General features: G+C 42.8%; 1 protein-coding gene across 5 annotated transcripts in view; it reads left to right on the top strand.

Moving 5' to 3' along the window:
- tyw5 (tRNA-yW synthesizing protein 5) overlaps nucleotides 1-23470 on the top strand; it is a 47152-nt gene that overhangs the window by 13236 nt on the left and 10446 nt on the right. For 4 of the 5 annotated variants that reach the window (XM_067987807.1, XM_067987808.1, XM_067987809.1 and 1 more), the window contains exons 2-5: nucleotides 2078-2232; nucleotides 13007-13076; nucleotides 15370-15414; nucleotides 22674-22811. In XM_067987807.1, the coding sequence (XP_067843908.1) occupies nucleotides 2078-2232; nucleotides 13007-13076; nucleotides 15370-15414; nucleotides 22674-22811 (408 nt within the window). The remainder of the gene's footprint in view (nucleotides 1-2077; nucleotides 2233-13006; nucleotides 13077-15369; nucleotides 15415-22673; nucleotides 22812-23470) is intronic. The other variant, XM_067987810.1, reaches the window with a different exon arrangement.

The raw sequence follows: 23470 nt of genomic DNA, 5'->3' as shown, positions 1-23470 counted from the left end.
TGGAATCACCAATCCTCCAATTAAAGAAGGATTTTCTTTCACATATCATATATCAATGCTCACAGTACTGCGTCTGCTGAAATATGATTCATGCCCATTTCAGTCTTGGGAAAGCAAAGATCTCTTTTTAAAAGAATCCAAAATTTTGCAAATTCATGGCATTTACAAAAAAGTGAGGACTTCCAGGTCAAAGAAAATTGTACACTGCCAAGATTACTATTATTTCAGTTCTGTAAATGAATTATGGAACTACTCACAGAACTTCAGTTCCTTTCACTGCATTAGTAAAACAAGGGAGTCACTAGGTAGAAATATTGGCACATCGGAGGTAGTGGGTCGCAGTTTCCCGAGCGACACTTTTCAGCGAGCGCCACTGGTCACTGAGGACGCATGATTGGGTTGCGGTACAGATCAGCCATGATCTAGTTGAATAGTGAAATACTCCTGTTCCCTTGTTCCTAATCAGCCCTCATTGCTGATCATGAGTTGCTACTTGCAGGAGAAAAGGAGATCCTTCTTTTGAAAGCCATTCAGAAATTAACTGCAAATGATCCCTAAATATTTGAAAAAGAAAATTGCAAAAGAGTATGGGGAAAGAGCAGGAGAATAGGATTGAGTGGTAGCTCTTTCAGTGGGCCTGCACAGATGCAATGGGCCAAATCGCCACTTCCTCTGTTATAAGATTCTATACTCTCACCACCGGGAACTCACATCGTTACTTAGTCTACTTTTGATGTCTTTGTTAAAGTTGTAACACACCATCAAATTGATTTAAATGGATAGTAAGTCAGGTCCCGGAGGCCTATAATTTCCTGACTAGTGCTCCCTATATGCGTCTCCCTTTGGGGAGAACGCCTAATAGGACAATTAACCCATGACTGCACAAGTGCCTACCTTCGGGTACTTCATTGAAGTGACCATTCTTCATTTTCGAGCCCAGACAGTGAGTGCTGCCAGGTATTCAACCATAGAAGGTTCACAAGCAGATCTGGTACTGTTCCAATCTGAAATCCACGTGCGCTTTTCAGTTGCGCTGGTTAGTGATCAGGAGAGGAAGCCCCAGTTGATTTTATCCTCTGTATAAACTAGGGACACTGGGATCAGTTGTGCCCTGTGGATGCCCTGGTTGAGATCACCTGACCCAGAATTTAGCCATTTCGGGAGTTCATCACGTAGTTTTTTTACAAAATGTGTGACTGGGTCCATGTGATTTGAAGCATTAATTCCTGAAACATTGATGAGCCACATGGATTTTGGCTCATTTCAATCTATAGGATTTAACAGGACTGTGCAATCTTCATTAAGAATATAGACCCACATTTTGAGCCCCGTTAATAGTTCAACCTGTAGAGACTGCAAACAGTATGGGTTTTATATGAAGGGCTGCCTTTAGGGTTAATTTTGATTAACTCCTGAGGTCAGATAAGGTTTTTAAACTAACAATGTAAATCTGCTTTGCTGCCCCAAGTAAAATGCGATGATGTGTGAGCAGGGCTTCTGTGGGACAGGATGTGGATGGCGGAGCTTTGGATAATTTGGAACTTGTGGAGGTTGGAAGGCTGACTAGGAGAGCATTGGAGAAGTCAAGTCTAGAGGCGATGAAGGCACGAATAAGGGTTTTGTCAGCAGTAGGGATAGTGTAGGGGTGAAGCAAGCAATGTACATAGTAGAAATAAGTGGTCTTGGTAATGGATATTCCACAGGTTGTGGGGGCTCTTTCAGCTTGGTTGTAACCCACCTAGGAGAAGGTACTCTAAAGATTAAAAACTCCGAAGAAGGCAGTGGGAAACCACCTCAGCTGCTCCTCCCCAGTAAGTGGTTCAAGAATTTCATGTATGTGAGACTTGAGTTAGGACTTGTCCTCGGGCAAAACACATCGGATGGCTGGAGTAATGTAATGGAAGATGCTAGTTTTGACTGCTTTGTTTGTGAACACTTATATTAAATTCACAGACTCACCTATAAATAACACAAAATACTTTTATGAAATGTGGCTGTACTATTATAAAATAGTCAATTGGTTTTTAAACATCAGCTTGCATTTTGCCCACTTACCTGTGTTTTTTTTAAATCTCAGAGAAAACCTGCAGTTCTTAAAGGAATTCACCTGGGCACATGCACATCAAAATGGACAGTGGATTACCTGAGCACAACTGGAGGAAGTCAAGAGGTCAAGATCCATGTTGCATCAGTACCACAGATGAATTTTATCAATAAAAATTTTATCTACAGGTACTAAAAAAAACTTGTTCTCATAGATTTATTTTGTGGACTTGAATTTATTTTCTACAGAGGGCACTACAGCTCGTTTCAAGGAATTATTTAATGCCATTCATTGTGACAACTTACGTAGAATTTTGATTTGCTGTAATTCAGTAGATTTAAGGGAAATGATGCATTTAAGGGGAAGCTAGATAAGTAGAGGAAGAAAGGAATCGAAGGTTATGGTGATAGGGTTAGATGAAGTAGGATGGGAGGAGGCTCGTGTGGAGCATAAACACCGGCATAGACTAGTTGGACCGAATGGTCTGTTTCTGTGCTGTAAATTCCATGTAATTCTACCTTTTTATACATGTATGAATGAGACCAACTAATGCTGGATTATAAAGGTTTTGAATTCAGGTACTTTAGATGGAAACTACACGACCAGCAGAGCAGGGCACCACTCCCCCTCCCCCCCAACATTGGGCTATGAAGTGGTGAGTTCCCAATTTCAAAACTTGCTACCATGGGGAAAAGCCAAGCAGTGAGACTAAGAGCTTCCTATGGCGATATGATGTGGAAAACCAAAAGGGTCGGTCTTCCTGGATCACTCTCGTATGCTTCCCACTGGCCACTTAGAGTGGCTTTGGTGAAGCTTGGGAGTAGGTGTGTAACCTATCCTATTGTTTGGGGAAGGTGCATGACCTGGGAAAGTTCCACAGCATTAAAAAGGGAGACAAATCAAACTAATTTTCTGAACTTAAAGCACTTTGCTCACATTCATTTTAAGTCTTTATTTTGAAAATATATTTCCAAATGGAGTTTTCTAGTACTGTGTGATATTGTAACACTGAAACAGGTGTTACCCATACCAGCTTCTGTTTTCTCCAGTGAAAATTTGTAGATTAGAATTGTTTTTCAAATGTATTTTATTTCTGGACAATTAAAATAACAATGCGTGATAACAGATCATTTTAATTGAAAAAAAACATTGCATACATAATACAAGGCTAAATACAAAATAATTGAAAAGTTTTCATTGTTAATGTTCCATGATCTGTTTCAGTACCACTTTCACACCAACATAGCTGTAGAGTAAATGGAGATCCAAATATGGTAAATTTGCCTCAACGCATCACCTCCAGGCCATGGCAGTTCTATTTGTCTCACACTTCATTTTACTTGCAGCCACCCAGCTAGACCAGAGATTTTTAATTGTGCTGTGCTGCTGTAAATGCTCTCCTAGAAATACAATACAATAGTATAATACAAGGAAACCTGCCGTCCTTACCCGGTCTGGCCTATATGTGACTCCAGACCCACAGCAATGTGGTTGATTCTTAATTGCCCTCTGAAATGGCCTAGCAAGCCACTCAGTTGTAAAATCTCGCTACGAAAAGTCATAATAAGAATAAAACCAGACGGACCACCCGGCATCGGACCACTAGGCACCGGACACGACAACCGCAAAAAACCAAACCCAGTTGACCCTGCAAGGTCCTCCTTACTAACATCTGGGGACTTGTGCCAAAATTGGGAGAGCTGTCCCACAGACTAGTCAAGCAACAGCCTGACATAGCCATACTCACAGAATCATACCTTTCAGCCAACGTCCCAGACTCTTCCATCACCATCCCTGGGTATGTCCTGTCTCACTGGCAGGACAGACCCACCAGAGGTGGCGGTACAGTGATATACAGTCAGGAGGGAGTGGCCCTGGGAGTCCTCAACATTGACTCTGGACCCCATGAAATCTCATGGCATCAGGTCAAACATGGGCAAGGAAACCTGCTGATTACTGCCTACCGTCCTCCCTCAGCTGGTGAATCAGTCCTCCTCCATGTTGAGCACCACTTGGAGGAAGCACTGAGGGTAGCAAGGGCACAAAACGTACTCTGGGTGGGGGACTTCAATGTCCATCACCAAGAGTGGCTCGGTAGCACCACTACTGACCGAGCTGGCCGAGTCCTGAAGGACATAGCTGCCAGACTGGGCCTGCGGCAGGTGGTGAGCGAACCAACACGAGGGAAAAACTTACTTGACCTCGTCCTCACCAATCTACCTGTCGCAAATGCATCTGTCCATGACAGTATTGGTAGGAGTGACCACCGCACAGTCCTCGTGGAGATGAAGTCCCGTGTTCGCACTGAGGACACCATCCAACGTGTTGTGTGGTACTACCACCGTGCTAAATGGGATAGATTCAGAACAGATCTAGCAGCTCAAAACTGGGCATCCATGAGGCATTGTGGGCCATCAGCAGCAGCAGAATTGTATTCCAGCACAATCTGTAACCTCATGGCCCGGCATATTCCTCACTCTACCATTACCAACAAGCCAGGGGTGCCAACCTGGTGAAGCTACAACTCAGGACTACATGCATGCTAAACAGCGGAAGCAACATGCTATAGACAGAGCTAAGCGATTCCACAACCAACGGATCAGATCAAAGCTCTGCAGTCCTGCCACATCCAGTCGTGAATGGTGGTGGACAATTAAACAACTAACGGGAGGAGGAGGCTCTGCAAACATCCCCATCCTCAATGATGGCTGAGTCCAGCACGTGAGTGCAAAAGACAAGGCTGAAGCATTTGCAACCATCTTCAGCCAGAAGTGCCGAGTGGATGATCCATCTCAGCCTCCTCCCGATATCCCCACCATAACAGAAGCCAGTCTTCAGCCAATTCGATTCATAGAATCATAGAATCATAGAAGTTTACAACATGGAAACAGGCCCTTCGGCCCAACATGTCCATGTCGCCCAGTTTATACCATTTTATATCACTCCACGTGATATCAAGAAACGGCTGAATGCACTGGATACAGCAAAGGCTATGGGCCCGACAACATCGCAGCTGTAGTGCTGAAGACTTGTGCTCCAGAACTAGCTGCGCCTCTAACCAAGCTGTTCCAGTACAGCAACAACACTGGCATCTACCCGACAATGTGGAAAATTGCCCAGGTATGTCCTGTCCACAAAAAGCAGGACAAATCCAATCCGGCCAATTACCGCCCCATCAGTCTACTCTCAATCATCAGCAAAGTGATGGAAGGTGTCATCGACAGTGCTATCAAGCGGCACTTACTCACCAATAACCTGCTCACCGATGCTCAGTTTGGGTTCCGCCAGGACCACTCAGCTCCAGACCTCATTACAGCATACTGCATGCGGGCTCGGACTGCTTCATTATTTGAGAGGTTGCGAATAGAACTGAACACTGTGCAATCATCAGCGAACATCCTCATTTCTGACCTTATGATGGAGGGAAGGTCATTAATGAAGCAGCTGAAGATGGTTGGGCCTAGGACACTGCCTTGAGGAACTCCTGCAGCAATGTCCTGGGGCTGAGATGATTGTGCTAGGTGTGACTCCAGCCACTGGAGAGTTTTCCCCCTGATTCCCATTGACTTCAATTTTACTAGGGCTCCTTGGTGCCACACTCGGTCAAATGCTGCCTTGATGTCAAGGGCAGTCACTCTCACCTCACCTCTGGAATTCAGCTCTTTTGTCCATGTTTGGACCACTACCATCTACCAAGTGGGCTGCTTTATCTTGGATGGTGTCGAGCTTTTTGAGTGTTGTTGGAGCTGCACTCATCCAAGCAAGTGGAGAGTATTCCATCACACTCCTGGCTTGTGCCTTGTTGATGCCACCATGCAGCAAGACCTGGACAACATCCAGGCTTGGGCTCATAAGTGGCAAGTAACATTCACGCCAGATAAGTGCCAGGCAATGACCATCTCCAACACGAGAGAGTCTAACCACCTCCCCTTGACATTCAACGGCATTCGCATCGCCGAATCCCCCACCATCAACATCCTGGGGGTCACCATTGACCAGAAACTTAACTGGACCAGCCACATAAATACTGTGGCTACGAGAGCAGGTCAGAGGCTGGGTATTCTGCGGCGAGTGACTCACCTCCTGACTCCCCAAAGCCTTTCCACCATCTGCAAGGCACAAGCCAGGAGTGTGATGGAATACTCTCCACTTGCCTGGATGAGTGCAGCTCCAACAACACTCAAAAAGCTCGACACCATCCAAGATAAAGCAGCCCACTTGATTGGCACCCCATCCACCACCCTAAACATTCACTCCCTTCACCACCGGCGCACTGTGGCTGCAGTGTGTACCATCCACAGGATGCACTGCAGCAACTCGCCAAGGCTTCTTCGACAGCACCTCCCAAACCCGTGACCTCTACCACCTAGAAGGACAAGAGCAGCAGGTACATGGGAACAACACCACCTGCGCGTTCCCCTCCAAGTCACACACCATCCCGACTCGGAAATATATTGCGTTCCTTCATCGTCGGTGGGTCAAAATCCTGGAACTCCCTTCCTAACAGCACTGTGGGAGAACCGTCACCACACGGACTACAGCGGTTCAAGAAGGCGGCTCACCACCACCTTCTCAAGGGCAATTAGGGATGGGCCACCGACGCCCAGATCCCATGAACGAATAAAAAAAAAGTTCCAGATATATGTGGAAGCACAGCATACAGAATTTTACAACAGTGAAGATTTTTTAAAATGGCATAATGATCATCTGGACTTTTAACATTTCACCCTGAGAAGCAGGCAAGTTGTTCCGATGGTGTGATACTAAGACATAAAAACCAGGCCAATCCAAAGTTTGATCCCCCCTCTCTATGTCGTTAGCTAGTCCTGCCTGGGATGGCATTCAGGATGCTATAATTGGCCTGAGGCCCCTGGGCTAAGGAGAGGAAAGATCTGCCATAGTGTTCCCAATTCAGATCAGGGTTGTGGGTATTGGGTGAGGATAGGATTGAGATTGGCTGCAGTCAAATACTCTGCCACCACAACTGTCATGAAAAACATGAACAACGGAACCCTGTGTGAGAACCTCTCTGGATACGTCGAGGGCTTCCTGAAACCCATCGTACAGGGAACCCCCAGCTTCTGGCGTGACACTACAGACTTCCTACAAAAACTCAGTACCCACGGACCAGTTGAACCAGGAACACTTCTCACCACGATGGACATCTCTGCACTCTACACCAGTATCCCCCACGATGACGGCATCGCTGCAACAGCATCAATACTCAACACCAACAACAGCCAATCTCCAGACGCCATCCGACAACTCATACGCTTCACCCTGGATCACAATGTCTTCACCTTCGATAACCAGTTCTTTACCCAAACACACGGAACAGCCATGAGGACCAAATTCGCACCCCAATACGCCAACATTTTTATGCACAAGTTCGAGCAGGACTTCTTCACTGCACAGGACCTCCAACCAACGCTATACACCAGATACATCGACGACATTTTCTTTCTATGGACCCACGGCGAAGAATCACTGAAGAGACTACATGATAACATCAACAAGTTCCATCCCACCATCAAGAATCGGTTTCTTTCTTGGACACACGAATCTCCATCAAAGACGGGCACCTCAGCACCTCACTCTACCGCAAGCCCACGGACAACCTCACGATGCTCCACTTTTCCAGCTTCCACCCTAACCACGTCAAAGAGGCCATCCCCTATGGACAGGCCCTGCGAATACACAGGATCTGCTCAAACAAGGAGGAATGCGATGGACACCTACAGACGCTGAAAGACGCCCTCGTAAGAACAGAATATGACGCTCGACTCATCGATCGACAGTTCCGATGGGCCACAGCGAAAAATCGCATAGACCTCCTCAGAAGACTAACACGGGACGCAACCAACAGAGTACCCTTCGTCGTCCAGTACTTCCCCGGAGCGGAGAAACTACGCCATGTTCTCCGCAGCCTTCAACATGTCATCGATGACGACGAACACCTTGCTAAGGCCATCCCCACACCTCCACTACTCGCCTTCAAACAGCCACCCAACCTCAAACAGACCATCGTTCGCAGCAAATTACCCAGCTTTCAGGAGAACAGCATCCACGACACCACACAACCCTGCCACGGCAACCTCTGCAAGACATGCCAGATCATCGACACAGATACCACCATCACACGAGAGGACACCACCCACCAGGTACATGGTTCATACTCCTGTGACTCGGCCAACGTTGTCTACCTCATACGTTGCAGGAAAGGATGCCCCGGAGCACGGTACATTGGCGAGACCATGCAGACACTGCGACAACGGATGAACGGACACCGCGCAACAATCGCCAGACAGGAGGGTTCCCTCCCAGTCGGGGAACGCTTCAGCAGTCAAGGACATTCAGCCACCGATCTTCGGGTAAGCGTTCTCCAAGGCGGCCTTCGAGACACACGACAACGCAAAATCGTCAAGCAGAAATTGATAGCCAAGTTCCGCACCCATGAGGACGGCCTCAACCGGGATCTTGGGTTCATGTCACGCGACACGTAACCCCACCAGCGAATAAAGGTTATCTGTTTTTAATACAACGGGTCATTCTCTGTCTTTCTCTTCCTTTCGGATGCTTCTCCCTCTCTCTCTCTATCTTGTGTTCTGGCCGTTTGTATATTCGGTGGTCCTGTAGGTAACACCCCTCTGTCTGAACACTTTGATTGCCTTGACAACGGGCAGTTGGAAAGATTATCTGTAATCACCAGGTATTGTTCTCTGACTATAAATGCGAAACGTTCAAGGAGTCCCACACTCACCTGACGAAGGAGATAATCTCCAAAAGCTTGTGATTTTCAAATAAAATTGTTGGACTATAACCTGGTGTTGTAAGATTCTTTACATTTGTCATGAAAAATGGCCATGGGGCGAGGTGTCCTTGAGACTCTACACCAGCAAGTGTTGGAGCTTTCAGCAAAGGAATGGAGGGAACTGGGGAAAAAAGTTGGAAATGGGCTGTGTTTGCTACAAAAAAAATTTACTGGAAGTGTGGAGAGATTAAACTTCATTGTCACGTGCTTTCTGTGGTCCCGGCAAATGGTGTAGCAGTATTGTTTCAACATATAATGTTTAACAAAGCATTTTCTAAAATCTGTAAATACCTGTATTGTAAAGCAGGGAACCAGCTGAAGTATTTTTTTCTTTTCTTACTGGGCTCTCAGGAAAGTACAGTCATTGCAACTATTGTGCATATAGGTATATATCTACAGAAATATTTTACAAAACCATTGTATACATACGGGTCTATGGTTTATGAGGCCATTGTACGTATTGGCGTATGTTCAAATTTATTTTATGAAGCCAGCATATATTTAATTGCACACTCATATCTATTTTAGGCAGCTAGTTTAGTCTTGGGTTCTGGGCGTTAGTGTCCACACAGCGGCCAAATATCACTCATTCAGATTGGTATATAGTTCACGTGTGTTTCTGCTGCAAATCTGTTGAAAAGGCTACATTTTGCCACAGAGGAAGGAGTGCATCCTCTTACAGCTGGTAATGAGAGTTGCACTAGTTTGCTTGTGTGGGGTCATCCTTCTCCAGTGGGCAGGCCCAGTAAGCACTAAACTGGGCTGCAGAGAATTTTACTGCGTACATTGAGGGTGATAGAGGAAACCTACACAGTCGATAGGAAAGAACATTTAGCATATATGCCACCGTTCAAAGCCTGGAGCTCTATAGGGAAGCCCAGCAATTTTATAGTAAATATAACATTATTCTAATGGGCATATTAATTAGGTAGCTCAAAATGATTATAATGACTTATTGTATTATACATCGAAAAGGTATAATTTGGACATATCTCTAGGCAGAATCAAATTCCCTCCATTCCTTTTGTGCATCTATTTTAATGGATTTATATCACATGGGATTGTAATTACCATTGATGATGATGCTAAATTCCTATCTTTTAAAAGTACTTTCTAAAATAAATGTTTGTGCTTTAAGACTATGCATTTGCTTTCCAATAAAACAATGAAAACATTAGAGATAATTGGTAAAGATAAAATGATCTCATTCATTTGGGTTCAACTTAAGCAAAGTTGATTTAAATGCTTTTGGAATTCTGCATTAAAGCATTTTATAAATGTTTAATTATCTTCAAAATAACAGATGATAACAAATCGGTGTGAAGAGGCTCATGAGAATAATAAGGGACTACGAATAATATTAATTATTCATACAAATGAACAGCAAATATGCTCAGTTTGCTAATAACATAAGAAATGTCACCACTAAGTATTTGCACAATATATAGTGCCATTGTCATTCAGAGTTCTGCAAGGAAAGCAAATGCCCCCTTCCCTTTGTTTGATGGCACCCTGCAGCAACATAGTTGATCTGAGAGCTCAATTTTGTGAGTGATTGAACATTGGCCCCCATTATTGTTGTATTTCACAGTTCCAGTAATATGACACTCCACCAACTACCTACTTCTATTTCTAAATTGAAATAAACAAGAAATTGTTACTTTTGCCAATTACCTTAAATCTATGTCCTCTGGTTCTTGACCCTTCTGCCAATGGGAACTGTTTCTCTTTATCTACTCTGCCTAGACACTTCATGATTTTGAGTACCTCTATCAAATCTCCTCGCAACCTTCTCTGTTCCAAGGAGAACAACCCCAGCTTCTCCAGTCTATCCACATAATTAAAGTCACTCAACCCTGGAATCATTCTAGTAGTCTCTTCAGCACCCTCTCTACGACCTTCGCATCTTTCCTAAAGTGCGGTGCCCAGAACTGGATACAAGTTCTAATTATTGACCACACTGTTAAAAGGAGCACTTTTTTCAAGGAGAGTCTTGGGCAGTGTTATTAATTAAGTCTGTACAATATTTGCTTAAGAAAGCCATGGTTCACTGGTTATATAAACGGTGCACTCTTCAAAAGATATCTAAAGAAAGACTTGCATTTATATATGGGGACTTATCAGAAACATATCAAAGTGCATTGAATTAATTTGAAATGCAGTGACTGTAGTTATTTAAGCGAACATTGCCGTTATTTTGCATACGGCACGATCTCAAACAGCAGTGAGGTCAAAGACCAGTTAATCTGTTCTTGGGAATGTTGTTTGAATGTTGGCCAGGATATGATAAGGATTTTCTGCTTTTCTTTGAATAGTCCCATTAAACAGGCAGATGTCCACTCGAAGGATGACACCTCTAACAATGCAGCTCTCCTTCAGGACTGCAATGGAGTGGAGTGTCATCTCAGATAACATACTCAAATCTAGGAGTGGACCTTGAACCCTTAATTGCAGATGACACTAAGTTAGGAGGGATAGTAAGTAGTGCATATGGGAGCAGGAAGTTGCAAAGGGACATAGACCGATTAAGTGAGTGGGCAAGACTATGGCAAATGGAGTTCAATGTAGGTAAGTGTGAGGTCATCTACTTTGGACCCAAGAAAGGTAAAATTGGAGTATTTTCTAAATGGTGAGAAACTAGGGACTGTAGAGGAGCAGCGATTTGGGAGTCCACATACACAAATCATTAAAAGCCATTAGAAGTACAATCTTTTCCATGTTTCAGGCCTTGGTCCGATCACATCTAGAATACGATGTCCAATTTTGTTCCCCTTGCATGATGGGGGATATCAAGGCCCTGGAAAAGGAGCAAGGATGTCTTACTGCAGTTATACAGGGCCTTGGTGAGACCACACCTGGAGTATTATGTGCAGTTTTGGTCTCCTTACCTAAGAAAGGATATACTTGCCATAGAGGGAGTGCAACGAAGGTTCACCAGACTGATTGCTGGGATGGCAGGACTGTTGTATGAGGAGAGATTGGGTTGACCCGGCCTGTATTCACTTGAGTTTAGAAGAATGAGAGGGGATCTCATTGAAACATATAAAATTCTGACAGGGCTAGACAGACTGGATGCAGGGAGGATGTTTCCCCTGGCTGAGGGGTCCAGAACAAAGGATCACAGTCTCAGGATACGGGGTAGGACATTTAGGACTGAGATGAGGAGAAATTTCTTCACTCAGAGGGTGGTGAACCTGTGGAATTCTCAACACAGAAGGCTGTGGAGGCCAAATCACTGAATATATTTAAGAAGGAGCTAGATAGATTTCTAGACACAAAAGGCATCAAGGGGTATGGGGAGAGAGCGGGAATATGGTATTGAGATAGAGGATCAGCCATGATCATATTGAATGGCGGAGAAGGCTCAAAGGGCCGAATGGCCTACTCCTGCTCTTATTTTCTATGTTCAGAGGAGGGCCACTCAGTTGATACCTAATTTAAAGGCCCTCAGTTATCAGGGCAGGCTTGGATAGCTGGGTTTTTTACTCTGTTGAAGTGCAGACTTGAAGGAAATATGATTGAGGTCTTTAAATAATGAAGGGTTTAGATGCTGCCCACATGGATGGTCTATTTGAGCTAATTAGGGAAACGGTGAACTAATGGGATATCAGTACAAGTTACATAGCATGGAACTAATTTTAGATGCTAGGAGGCGTCAACCTTGGAATAACTTGGTAGCACATACAGTGAGTGTGGTTTCACTGCAAGGATTCAAAAGGGAGTCAGACAAGTTCCTGTGAGTGATGAACATCTTGAGCTTTAGAAGATTGGTGGGTTAATGGAGGCTCGTGACATCAGTTGCCATGTTCTCCTGGAGCTAGTTTGATCACCTTCGTGCATTGGAGAGGAATTTCTCAGTTTTTCCTAAATTGGCCAATGGTTTTTCCTTTGTTTAATCACTTCTCCCAGTTGATTGCATGACTGTGGGCAGAGATGACTTTGGGAATAGGGGTGATGGTGTGTGTGTAAGTTACACCATGCCAGGATAGAACAGGCTTAATGAACGAACTGGTCTTTTCCTGGCAGTTTTTGTATGTTTATTTGTTCTTATTTTTTGTTCCTTGTGCGGCCAAAGAGTACTTGCTTCAATAACCTGTTCATAGTTTATATCTTTAAAATCTAGTTTAATTGAATGTGTTTCTTGTTTGCAGAACTTTACCATTTGATGTACTTGTGAAGCGAGCAGCTGAGGAAACACATACAGAATATTTCATATCAGAGGTATTTCTTCAACTTTTCCTAAAACTTGTACTGGAATAAATTGTCTGTTTTGGGAGTTGTTTGCTGCAGTTGGAAAGATATTAGTACCTTGCTCTAATTAGTTGCTTTCAACAGTGACAAGTTTGGGCATGGCAGCATCAGATAGGTGGGTTAAAGGCAACAGCAAAGTGCTGACAACTAATGAAGAAGATAAGCCTGATTGTAACAAAAATCACACGTAAATTAATCTCTGGCTATAGCAACTACAGCAACACTGTGCCTGGAGAAATACAAAATATTTCATGTAACCGAACAAGGTACTGTTCAGCAATGAACATAACAAGTTAAATGTACAAGAATATTTTCTGATGACATTAACAAAAGGGAAAACAACATCACAACAGGATATTGCATCAGCCAGGTCTTGGACATCAAAGGGGCAGGCAAGTTGCCGTCGCCCCCTCCCCCCCCCCCCCGGATGTTCAACTTCCCGCCACTTGTTTTTAAGATGAGAAATGGGCAGCTGGCAGTGGAATGTTGTCCTCACAGGGTCTAAGGGTGTAGTAGTTGCAAGAACAAAGACTTTATAATTCTACCTTGTCAGTGCTCCAGGAGGGACTCTTTTCTGAAACAGGAGGCACCTCATACTTACTTCAACACTGGACCACGCTCGAGGATGAATCCACCCACAATCAAGTGGAAGAACCAGTCAACCAGCAACATACACAAGTGACTGAATTACAGTCAGCAGAAGCATCAAGCACTAAGCCTAATAACCCAGAGGAAATATGTTGTCGTAGAAGATCTGGATGACTAAATAGAGAAAAAACTAACTGAAATAAATTATTCTCATAAAACCCATAGAGGGGAATGTAGTATTAACTGTCACTTTAAGAAAACAAGAATGATACCTATATGAACTCGGGAGTTAGAAGTGTTTATGTAGTATGGGCTGGTTGAAGAGCATCTTTCTATTTACTGATTGCATATGCAGTTGTAGTTCTTAAACTGTGCGTCACTAATACATTGTGATGAGTAGTGCTTAATATGTCTTCTTGGAGTTCTTTATTAAACTTATTTAGCTGAAGGAACGTATACTTGACAGATTCTTCACACACTAGAGACTTATATCATAGTAGGTAGAGCACAGGAAGAGGTCCATCGTGTCTGTGCCGGCTTTTTAAAAGTGCTATCCAATTGGTCCCATTCCCCTGCTCTTTCCCCCTAGCCCTGTAAATTTTTTCCCTTCATGTATTTATCTAATTCCCTTTTGAAAGTTACTATTGAATCTGCTTCCACCACCCTTTCAGACAGTGCATTCCAGCTCATTACAACTCGTTGGGTAAAAAAAAAATGTTTCCTCATGTCGCCTCTTACTCTGAATCAGACGTGCGATCTACCCCATCCCCAATTTTTCTTCCATTGCTTCTCCTCTCCTAAAAGGTGATTCATGCAGGCATATGTATGGGGGAAAGAAGCCATTCTTACCTGGACAGTGAATGTTGGTGGGCAATTCGACCGTGCTGGCCCATCAGAACCAAACTCAAACATTCTCATCAGGGATCCACACAAGTGCGCTTTCAGCAGTAAGCAGGAGCAGGAATGTTACCCGTTTTGTTTTTTCTCCAGCCTAACCCCAAAACACTTGAGGCCAACTGTAGTATTTCCGCAGAAACCCTGGTTGAGATCTGTTAGGATGGACTAGGGATTCTAGTCTACATGACTCAGCACCGCACCATGTGGTGAAGCCACCCACTGAGCCACAGGAGAACTGTTCAGTTCTAAAATTCAAAAATGCCAAAATAGCCTCACATCTGAAGTGACCTGCATCGAGGATCATCATTTAAGCAAAAAACATTTCAGTCCCAGAACCTGATAAAAATGATTTATTAACGAGAGCAAACAATAAATGTGACTAATTTTCCTACACATCTTTCACAGAGAGAAAAAATGCCATTGTCTCATTTTCCAGATGGTTTATGGTTTGTTATGTGTTCATTTGTACAACGGTGATCATCTATGTAATACTTTGTTTTAGTGCTTCATTAAACTTCCTGAGTTAAAGCAAATTTGGCTTAATGTCTTCAGGGATTTGTTTTATGCTCATTTGCTCCATGCACAAGCCTATGTATTTTTTAATGTTTCTTTGAGAACTCTGCAGGGAGCAGTCATGGAAAGGGCAAGGCTGTAGAGCAGCTTATCCCAGAACTTTTAAATAACATTGAATGTATGAAACTTTAATGACTCCTGTAACTTGCACAGATGAATAAGCTGAGTGCCCTTATGACTAATTTAATCATTGTTTTGTGTTCAGGATGAAAAGTATTACTTGCGGTCACTAGGAGTAGACCAACGGAAGGTGAGTGACTAAACAGTCAAAGGTTTCACAATCTGCAGCTCCTAAATCACCACCCTTGCATCTTATTTTTTCTAGTTTTTTTTCTCCTCCTCTCATGTCACTGACTCATGCTGGATTTGATTCAACAGGCAGTAGGAGGTATCCTTCATTATCTGGCACAAGTGGCCAAGCTATCAGTCTAGACAATCGGTGCTCATGGTTATTTGACCATGAAGAGCATCACAGCCAGGTCTGATCCCGTCCTTGCTCAACTTTCACCCAGGCACAATACCCAACTGGTGTTACTGGACAGCGAGCAGTGCTGGCAACTCTGGCTAACTTTTTCCCTGCGGGAACATTGAGAGCAGTTTTGAAGCTTATATCACCACCCACCTGAGAGCTGTATATGTTACAGACCGGGGATCATAGAATGGTTCAGCACAAAAGGAGGCCATTCAGCCCATCGAGCCCGTGCCGGATCTCTGCAAGAGCAATCCAGCTAGTCCCACTCTCCTGCCTTTTCCCTGTAGCTCTGCAAATTTTTTCTCTTCAAGTTCTTATCCAATTCCCTTTTGAAAGCCATGATTGAATCTGTCTGCACCACCCCCTTAGGCAGTTGATTCCAGATCATAACCACTCGCTGCGTAAAAAAGGTTTTCCTCATGTCGCCTTTGGTTCCTTTGCCAATCACCTTAAATCTGTGTCCTCTGGTTCTTGACCCTTCTGCCAATGGGAACAGTTTCTCTCCAGCTAGTCTGTCCAGACCCTCCATGATTTTGAACACCTCTATCAAATCTTCTCTCAACCTTCTCTGCTCTAAGGAGACCAACCAGAACTTCTCCAGTCTATCCACTTAACTGAAGTCCTTCATCCCTGGAACCATTCTAGTAAATCTTTTCTGCACCCTCTCTAATCGCAGCTGTGACCTTCCCAGACTGGGCAATGTGCTTATCCCCTGAGTTGGTAGAGCAGCTTTTGCCAGAGGGCATTAACTGAAACAACTGACTGCCAATCAGAAATGATTTGTGATTTGATTACATGCTGTTAAATAGGCTCATGTTACCGTTGGTTTAAATGTTTGTAATAAACCTTATGCACTGTGCAGATAATTAGCATTTCTTTGAATCAAGATCAAATGCAGTAATTAGACTTCATAATCAGTAAGATCTCAAATGTCAGAGGTAATTAATATGCATGAACACAAAGGAAATACAGAAATATGGACTTTAGGTCTTGTGTTTGGTATTATTATGAAGTGTCTACTTACTTCACACTTCTCGATAGGGAACATTTAATAATTATTGGGACATTTCAAAGCAACAATTTCATAACATGTTCTAGTTTGGCAAAAAAACTTAGAAATAGAATCATAGAAAGGTTACAGCATGGAAGGAGGCCATTTGGCCCATCGAGTCTGCGCCGGCTCTGTGCAAGAGCAATCAAGCTAGTCCCACTCCCCCGTCCTATCCCCGTAGCCCTGCAAATTTTTTCCTTTCAAGTACTTATCCAGTTCCCTTTTGAAGGCCATGATTGAATCTGCCTCTACCACCCCCTCGGGCAGTGCATTCCAGATCCTAACGACCCACTGTATAAAAATGTTTTCCTCGTGTCACTTTTGGCTCTTTTACCAATCACCTTAAATCTATGTCCTCTGGTCCTTGACCCTTCCGCCAATGGGAACAGTTTCTCTCTATCTACTCTGTCTAGATCCTTCATGATTTTGAATACCTCTATCAAATCTCCTCGCAACCGTCTCTGTTCCAAGGAGAACAACCCCAGCTTCTCCAGTCTATCCACATAATTAAAGTCACTCAACCCTGGAATCATTCTAGTAAATCTCTTCTGCACCCTCTCTATAGCCTTCACATCTTTCCTAAAGTGCGGTGCCGAGAACTGTACACAATAATCCAGTTGTGGCCGAACCAGTGTTTTATAAAGGTTCATCGTGACTTCCATACTTTTGTACTCTATGCCTCCATTTATAAAGCTCAGGATCCGTATCCTTTTTTAACCGCTTTCTCAACCTGCCCTGCCACTTTCAACGATTTGTGCACATATACCCCCAGATCTCTCGGTTCCTGTACCCCTTTTAAGAGTTGTGCCATCTAATTTATATTGCCTCTCCTCGTTCTTCCTGCTGAAATGTATCACTTCGAACTTCTCTGCGTTAAATTTCATCTGCCACGTGTGCGCCCATGCCACCAGCCTGTATATATCCTCTTGAAGTCTATCATTATCCTCCTCACTGTTTACTATCCTTCCAAGTTTTGTGTCATCTGCAAATTTTGAAATTGTGCCCTGTATACCCAAGTCCAAGTCATTAATATATATCAAGAAAAGCAGTGATCCCAGCACTGACCCCTGGGGAACACCGCTGCAAACCTCCCTCCAATCCGAAAAATACCGTTCACCACTACTGTCTGTTTCCTGTCCCTTAGCCAATTCTGTATCCATGTTGGTACTGCCCCCTTTATTCCATGGGCCGCAACCTTGATGATAAGCCTACCATGCAGCACTTTATCACCTTTTGAAAGTCCATATACACCACATCAACTTCATTGCCCTCATCTACCCTCTGTTACCTCATCAAAAAACTCTATCAGGTTAGTTAAACACAATTTGCCTTTAACAAATCCGTGCTGGCTTTCCCTAATCAATCCACACTCATCCACACTCGTCCAAGTGACTGTTAATTCTGTCCCGGATTATCGTTTCTAAAAGTTTCCCCACCACTGAGGTTAAACTGACTGGCCTATAGTTGCTGGGTTTGCAATATTGTTCAAAAATTGAATGTTATTTTAATTACTGACTGGTAAAATTAAATTTTAAGATACCTTAGCAATAATAAAGGATCCAATAGCCAGAAAAATACTAAGCAAGATATCCAATAGCTGTATACATGACTTAATAAAAATTAAAACTAAGTTGGACAAATGGATTTTGATCTCTCATTGAAATGTGTGTTTTTGTGGTAAAACAATATCTGAACTTTGACCTAAGGTAGGAGTTGTATTCCAGAATATGTCTGTTTTGAAACAGCAGTTATAGTCTGACCTGACTGACATTTTTATAAAATATACAGAAGGAAAATATACCTTTTTCTCAAGAACACAAAATTAAAGGGGGAGCATTAAAGGTAATGGCCTCGAAATGCCTAAGTTAGGGTTTGTGCTTTTCTAGGGGCAGGAATTTGAGGCAGTTTCTGCCCAAAAGCGTCACATTGTAAATGCCGCCAGGTTTCAGGGTGGGCTGAAGAAGCACCCAACTTCTTAATGGCAGACGATGTACAATACAGTTTGGAGGGATGATGGTACCCGGCCTAAATTCCATAACTTTTGCCTTCACATGTACCCTTCTGGTTGTATGCCACTATTTAACTACCGTAGTTGCCAGGACCTGTTCATCAAGATGGTACTTTTTTTTAAAAGGGTAACTGCTGATGGTAAGATTTGTTTTCAGTACCGTCGGTCATTTACTGGGATTGACTGAAGCTATTTGATAAATGGTTTCACCGTTATACTGAGAAACTCTTCACCTATATTCTCCAGTACCTGTGGAGAGCCATGTAGTTAAAGGGAATTAGGGAACAACTCTTTGAAGGCTGCAAAATAGGCTTCCCATTGGGAATCCCACATTACAATGGCAGAAAAAGTACCCACCGCTCTCAACTTTTATGCAACACGCTCATTCTAGGGAGCCATAGAGAACTTTTTCCCAATCAGGCAGCTCACTGTACATTTCTGCTTAAGGCAAATCACCAAGGTCCTGATTGCTATGGCAGCTTAGTTTGTGCACTGCAACAGTGATCCCAGACAGATGACTGAGAGGCCAATAAATTGTTACAAAATCACTGGAATTCCCCAGGGTTGTAAGACCTATTGATTACATGTGGTTTTGCGGACCCAAATGTTAACCCCCATATTTATATCAACCGTTAAGGCTTCCCTAATTCCCTTTAGGGTGATACCCCAAATGGCGGATCTTGAATTTTACAGCAGGGATTACCCATTTGCTTTGCTCTTATTCAGCTGACAGCTCACCTTTGTTGACCTTTGTGAGGTCATTAAACTAATTCTGGCAGTGTAAGTGGGTCCTTGGTGTTATATTGATGCACTCTTCAGCCACAGTCTCCTCCACATGGCCTATCCTGTTGCATTTCATAGCTTCTTACCAGCTATTCCAACAATAGCATTCCTACTAGGCACGATGGGCCCAGTGGCCTTCTCCTGTGCTGTACCTACTGTGATACTATGATATGATACTCTGATTTCTGACAGAAGAAATTCAGCATCAGCCTCAGAAAAATTCAGTGCTCACCTTTTTTCTCCTCCTGCAGTTACCATTGTAATCCTTCTTACCACAGCATGCTCACTCCATTAAATTGATACAACCCCTTAAATGAGGAAGTTGCCTCCCTGCTCTGCCCCGTCCTTAAATTTTCCATCCCCCCCCCGCCCCCAAAACATATCTGGCATGCTACTGACAGGATTCGCGTCCTTACTTCACCCAGCATATTGGAAATTAGCTAACCCCCGGATTTCTGATGGGGGTCAGCATCCTTGGATATCAGCAGACGGAATTCACGCCCAACCGCACTTCTGCCCATGCATCAGGGACCCAGGAATTTCAAGCCAATATTCCAGCTGATTGGAAAGCTGCTTCCATTTAGATAAGTCTCCAGATAACCTTGCCACTAACTAGAAAAGTGGATCTTCTGTAACTCCCTTTTCTCCCCCACCAATCCTTTCACAAGTTCTTTGTGCATAATGTGAATCATTTTATTACGGCACTGAGCTCTAATGTTGGAAGTTTACCTTTTATTATTTGACTGCTTTCCATTTCTTGGTGCAATGAATTTGCTTTGTGTGGATATCATGTACTGATCATTCCAAAGTAAGACTGCAGCATTAATGAAGGTATGCATTTATGCTGCAATTTGTTAACAAGATGGTTTGTGCTGCTGAAAGGATTAAGGGAGCAATGTTTCCTATCTTGGAAGTTTTTATAGAGAACATGAATAGGGAAAATGGAGTAATAGTGGCAAAGGGTTACTTCAGAAAGGAATACTTCAGCAAGGACTAAAACAAATGACCCATTTGTTGTGCATTTTCTTTGTGGCTATTTTGTGTCCTTATTTAAAAAGCTTTTTCTGCTCCATTAAAATGCAATATTTGTAGTAAAAAGGAATTTTGAGCAGATCCACAAAAGTTTTGTGAAAAGTTTTGTTTTTCTGAGGAGATTTGTGCATAACTGATTAACTCCGCTTTTATGCTGAAACATCGCTACGTATGAATTTCCTCCATCGTTTGTGGTGCTTCTCAGATATGTAAGACGAAGCCCTCTGCCGCTCATCCAAAAGACCAGCTCATGTGAATTTCCTAGACTCACGCCAATAATGCAGTACCATAAATCTATGCCCAAACACTTAAGTGCAGCATAGCCCGAAGTCACATGATATTGGTGTAACAGATTTCTGGAGTTAAATAGTAATTTTCTTTGCAATTTAAAAAAAAACTAATTCTTATTGAGATCTGCCACTATACTTAACCACATTGCTGTCAGTCTACATGCAACCGATATTTTTCAGACCCCCCCCCACCACACAACACGTTCAGATGGTCTAAACAGCTGGAAGGCCTTTCCGATGGGCATGCCCCTGTTCTGCATAATAATGGAAAGGTCGAGGAATAGCAGAGGCAAAAGGCTCGGAGAGTAAAACGCCATGGCAGAAGACAGCAGCCAACTTGCTACTATCTTTATCGGTGGAGCTGCATTTGCATTTATTTTACGCTAGTTTTTATGTTCCAGCTTAAATTTCTGCATAAGTGCGATCCAGGAAATTCGGGTCATGCTTTTGCTAAAACCATTTTTTCAATGAAAATGTTCAAAAAGCACTTTTATTGAATATCATTTTTTCTTTTAGAAATGTGTACACATACATGAAATGTAATATTTCAGCATTTTAATCCGTTGACAGCTAGATGGAATCATATCATGAACCGAATAAGAATGTGATCCAAAGTAATAGATAATCCAAATTGTTGGGTTGATGAATGTTTCCACACCAACAATGCTAACCCTTTTTTTCCCTCTTTTCAATTTGTTGATGGATCTGCTGTGTATTTCCAACATTTTCTGTTTTATTTTAAACAAACATTATCTACATTTTAATTTTTTTTTAAATTACAAAACACTTGTTTAAAGGGTTACAAATGCATAATATTTGAATCGATATCCATTAATAAAATAGAATAAAGTGACATACATTATTGGGTGCAATACTATATGAGACTGTCTGGGTATTCAGTATTCTGATTGTAAATCATGTCTTGAACAAAGATCAGGGACAGATTAACGCAAGGGACTTTGGGGCAGGTGCTCAGTGGGCCCCTGCCACAGACCCCATGCAAATATGTTTCACTTGAGTATATTGTGTTATGATTTGCTTTATTATTGATGCAATGTAGAAACATTCTACGGGCTTATTTCTTCATTTATTTTACTGCATGCTTGTGTTTTAATGGATCGGGGGTTGTGCGGGAGTGGTGCGGAGGGACCCTGAATGTTCTTGGTGCCCAGGGCCGCAAGAATTCTTAACCCAGCTCTGACAAAAATTACTGTAATATGCAAATTTCTTATTGAAGCCAAAAAGGTCTATTAAAATTAAAGAAATTTGGGGGGAGAAATCATAATGAGCAACGTTACCTTGCGACCATTTAACAGCTTGTGTCAAATTGCTGTCTCCATTATCTTAACAGAGGTTGATAACGGCACATGTCGTACTGCTGTCTCCACTGTTTTAACAGAGATTGTTAACAGCTTATGTCAAATTACTCTCTCCACTTTTTTATCAGGAATGTTAAAGGCTTGAGTCAAATTACTTTCTCAACTGCTTTAACAGAGATGGTAAAAATTCATGTCAAATTCTCCTCACGGCTGTTTTAACAGAGATGTTAACCTACTCAAAATAAATGGTTTAATGCTGCTGTTAAAATAGTTGAGAGGAATTTGTTAAGTGTTCATCAGATAACATTGCCCACAGTAATTTTCAGGCTTTGATATAGAACAATTAATTTTTAATCCTAATGCTTACTTGTATACCTGTAGGATTAAAATGGTAGTTTAAATTTGTGGTATAAATTAGCAAATTCTGATTCTTTCACTATCATGTCTTACTGCAGCTGTTTTTTTTTCCAAAGCTCTATTAAATTCAAATTTCTATTAGTTCAAGTGTATCAAATAAATAGCTGACAACATCTTTCTTTGCTGGTTAAAAACAGGATATTGCAGATATCACAAAACAATTCCCATCTCTGGCTAAGGACATCAGTATCCCAGAGTTCTTTGAGAAGAATCAATTTTTCTCCAGTGTTTTTCGAATCAGCTCGTTGGGCCTGCAGCTCTGGACTCATTATGATGTATGTAACAGGACTAATACTGTATGATGTGTGTAACAGGACTAATACTGTATGATGTGTGTAACAGGACTAATACTGTATGATGTGTGTAACAGGACTAATACTGTATGATGTGTGTAACAGGACTAATACTGTATGATGTGTGTAACAGGACTAATACTGTAGTCCGTTTTTCCTGGTTTACATGTTGGTGCAGTGGACATTTGCTTACATGACAACTGTAGAAGCGTCCATTGATACAATGAATCTGTTGACATTGTGTACATATGGACATGTTAGACACTTAAGGATAAGGCTGCTTTCTTGGAAGCCATGCGGTCAGGTAGCTAGACAATACTCAAGTTTTTTTTTTCGTTCATGGGATGTGGGCGTCACTGGCAAGGCCAGCATTTATTGCCCATCTGTAATTGCCCTTGAGAAGGTGGTGGTGAGCCGCCTTCTTGAACTGCTGCAGTCCGTATGGTGAAGGTTCTCCCACAGTGCTGTTAGGTAGGGAGTTCCAGGATTTTGACCCAGTGATAATGAAGGAATGGCGATATATTTCCAAGTCGGGATGGTGTGTGACTTGGAGGAGAACGTGCAGGTGGTGGTGTTCCCATGTGCCTGCTGCCCTTGTCCATCTAGGTGGTAGAGGTTGCGGGTTTGGGAGTGGCTGTCGA

Source organism: Heptranchias perlo, chromosome 7 (assembly GCF_035084215.1).
Source record: "Heptranchias perlo isolate sHepPer1 chromosome 7, sHepPer1.hap1, whole genome shotgun sequence".
In the NCBI taxonomy this organism is placed as follows: Eukaryota; Metazoa; Chordata; class Chondrichthyes; order Hexanchiformes; family Hexanchidae; genus Heptranchias; species Heptranchias perlo.
Note: the sequence above shows the minus strand (reverse complement) of the source record. Positions and strands in the feature narration are given on the sequence as shown.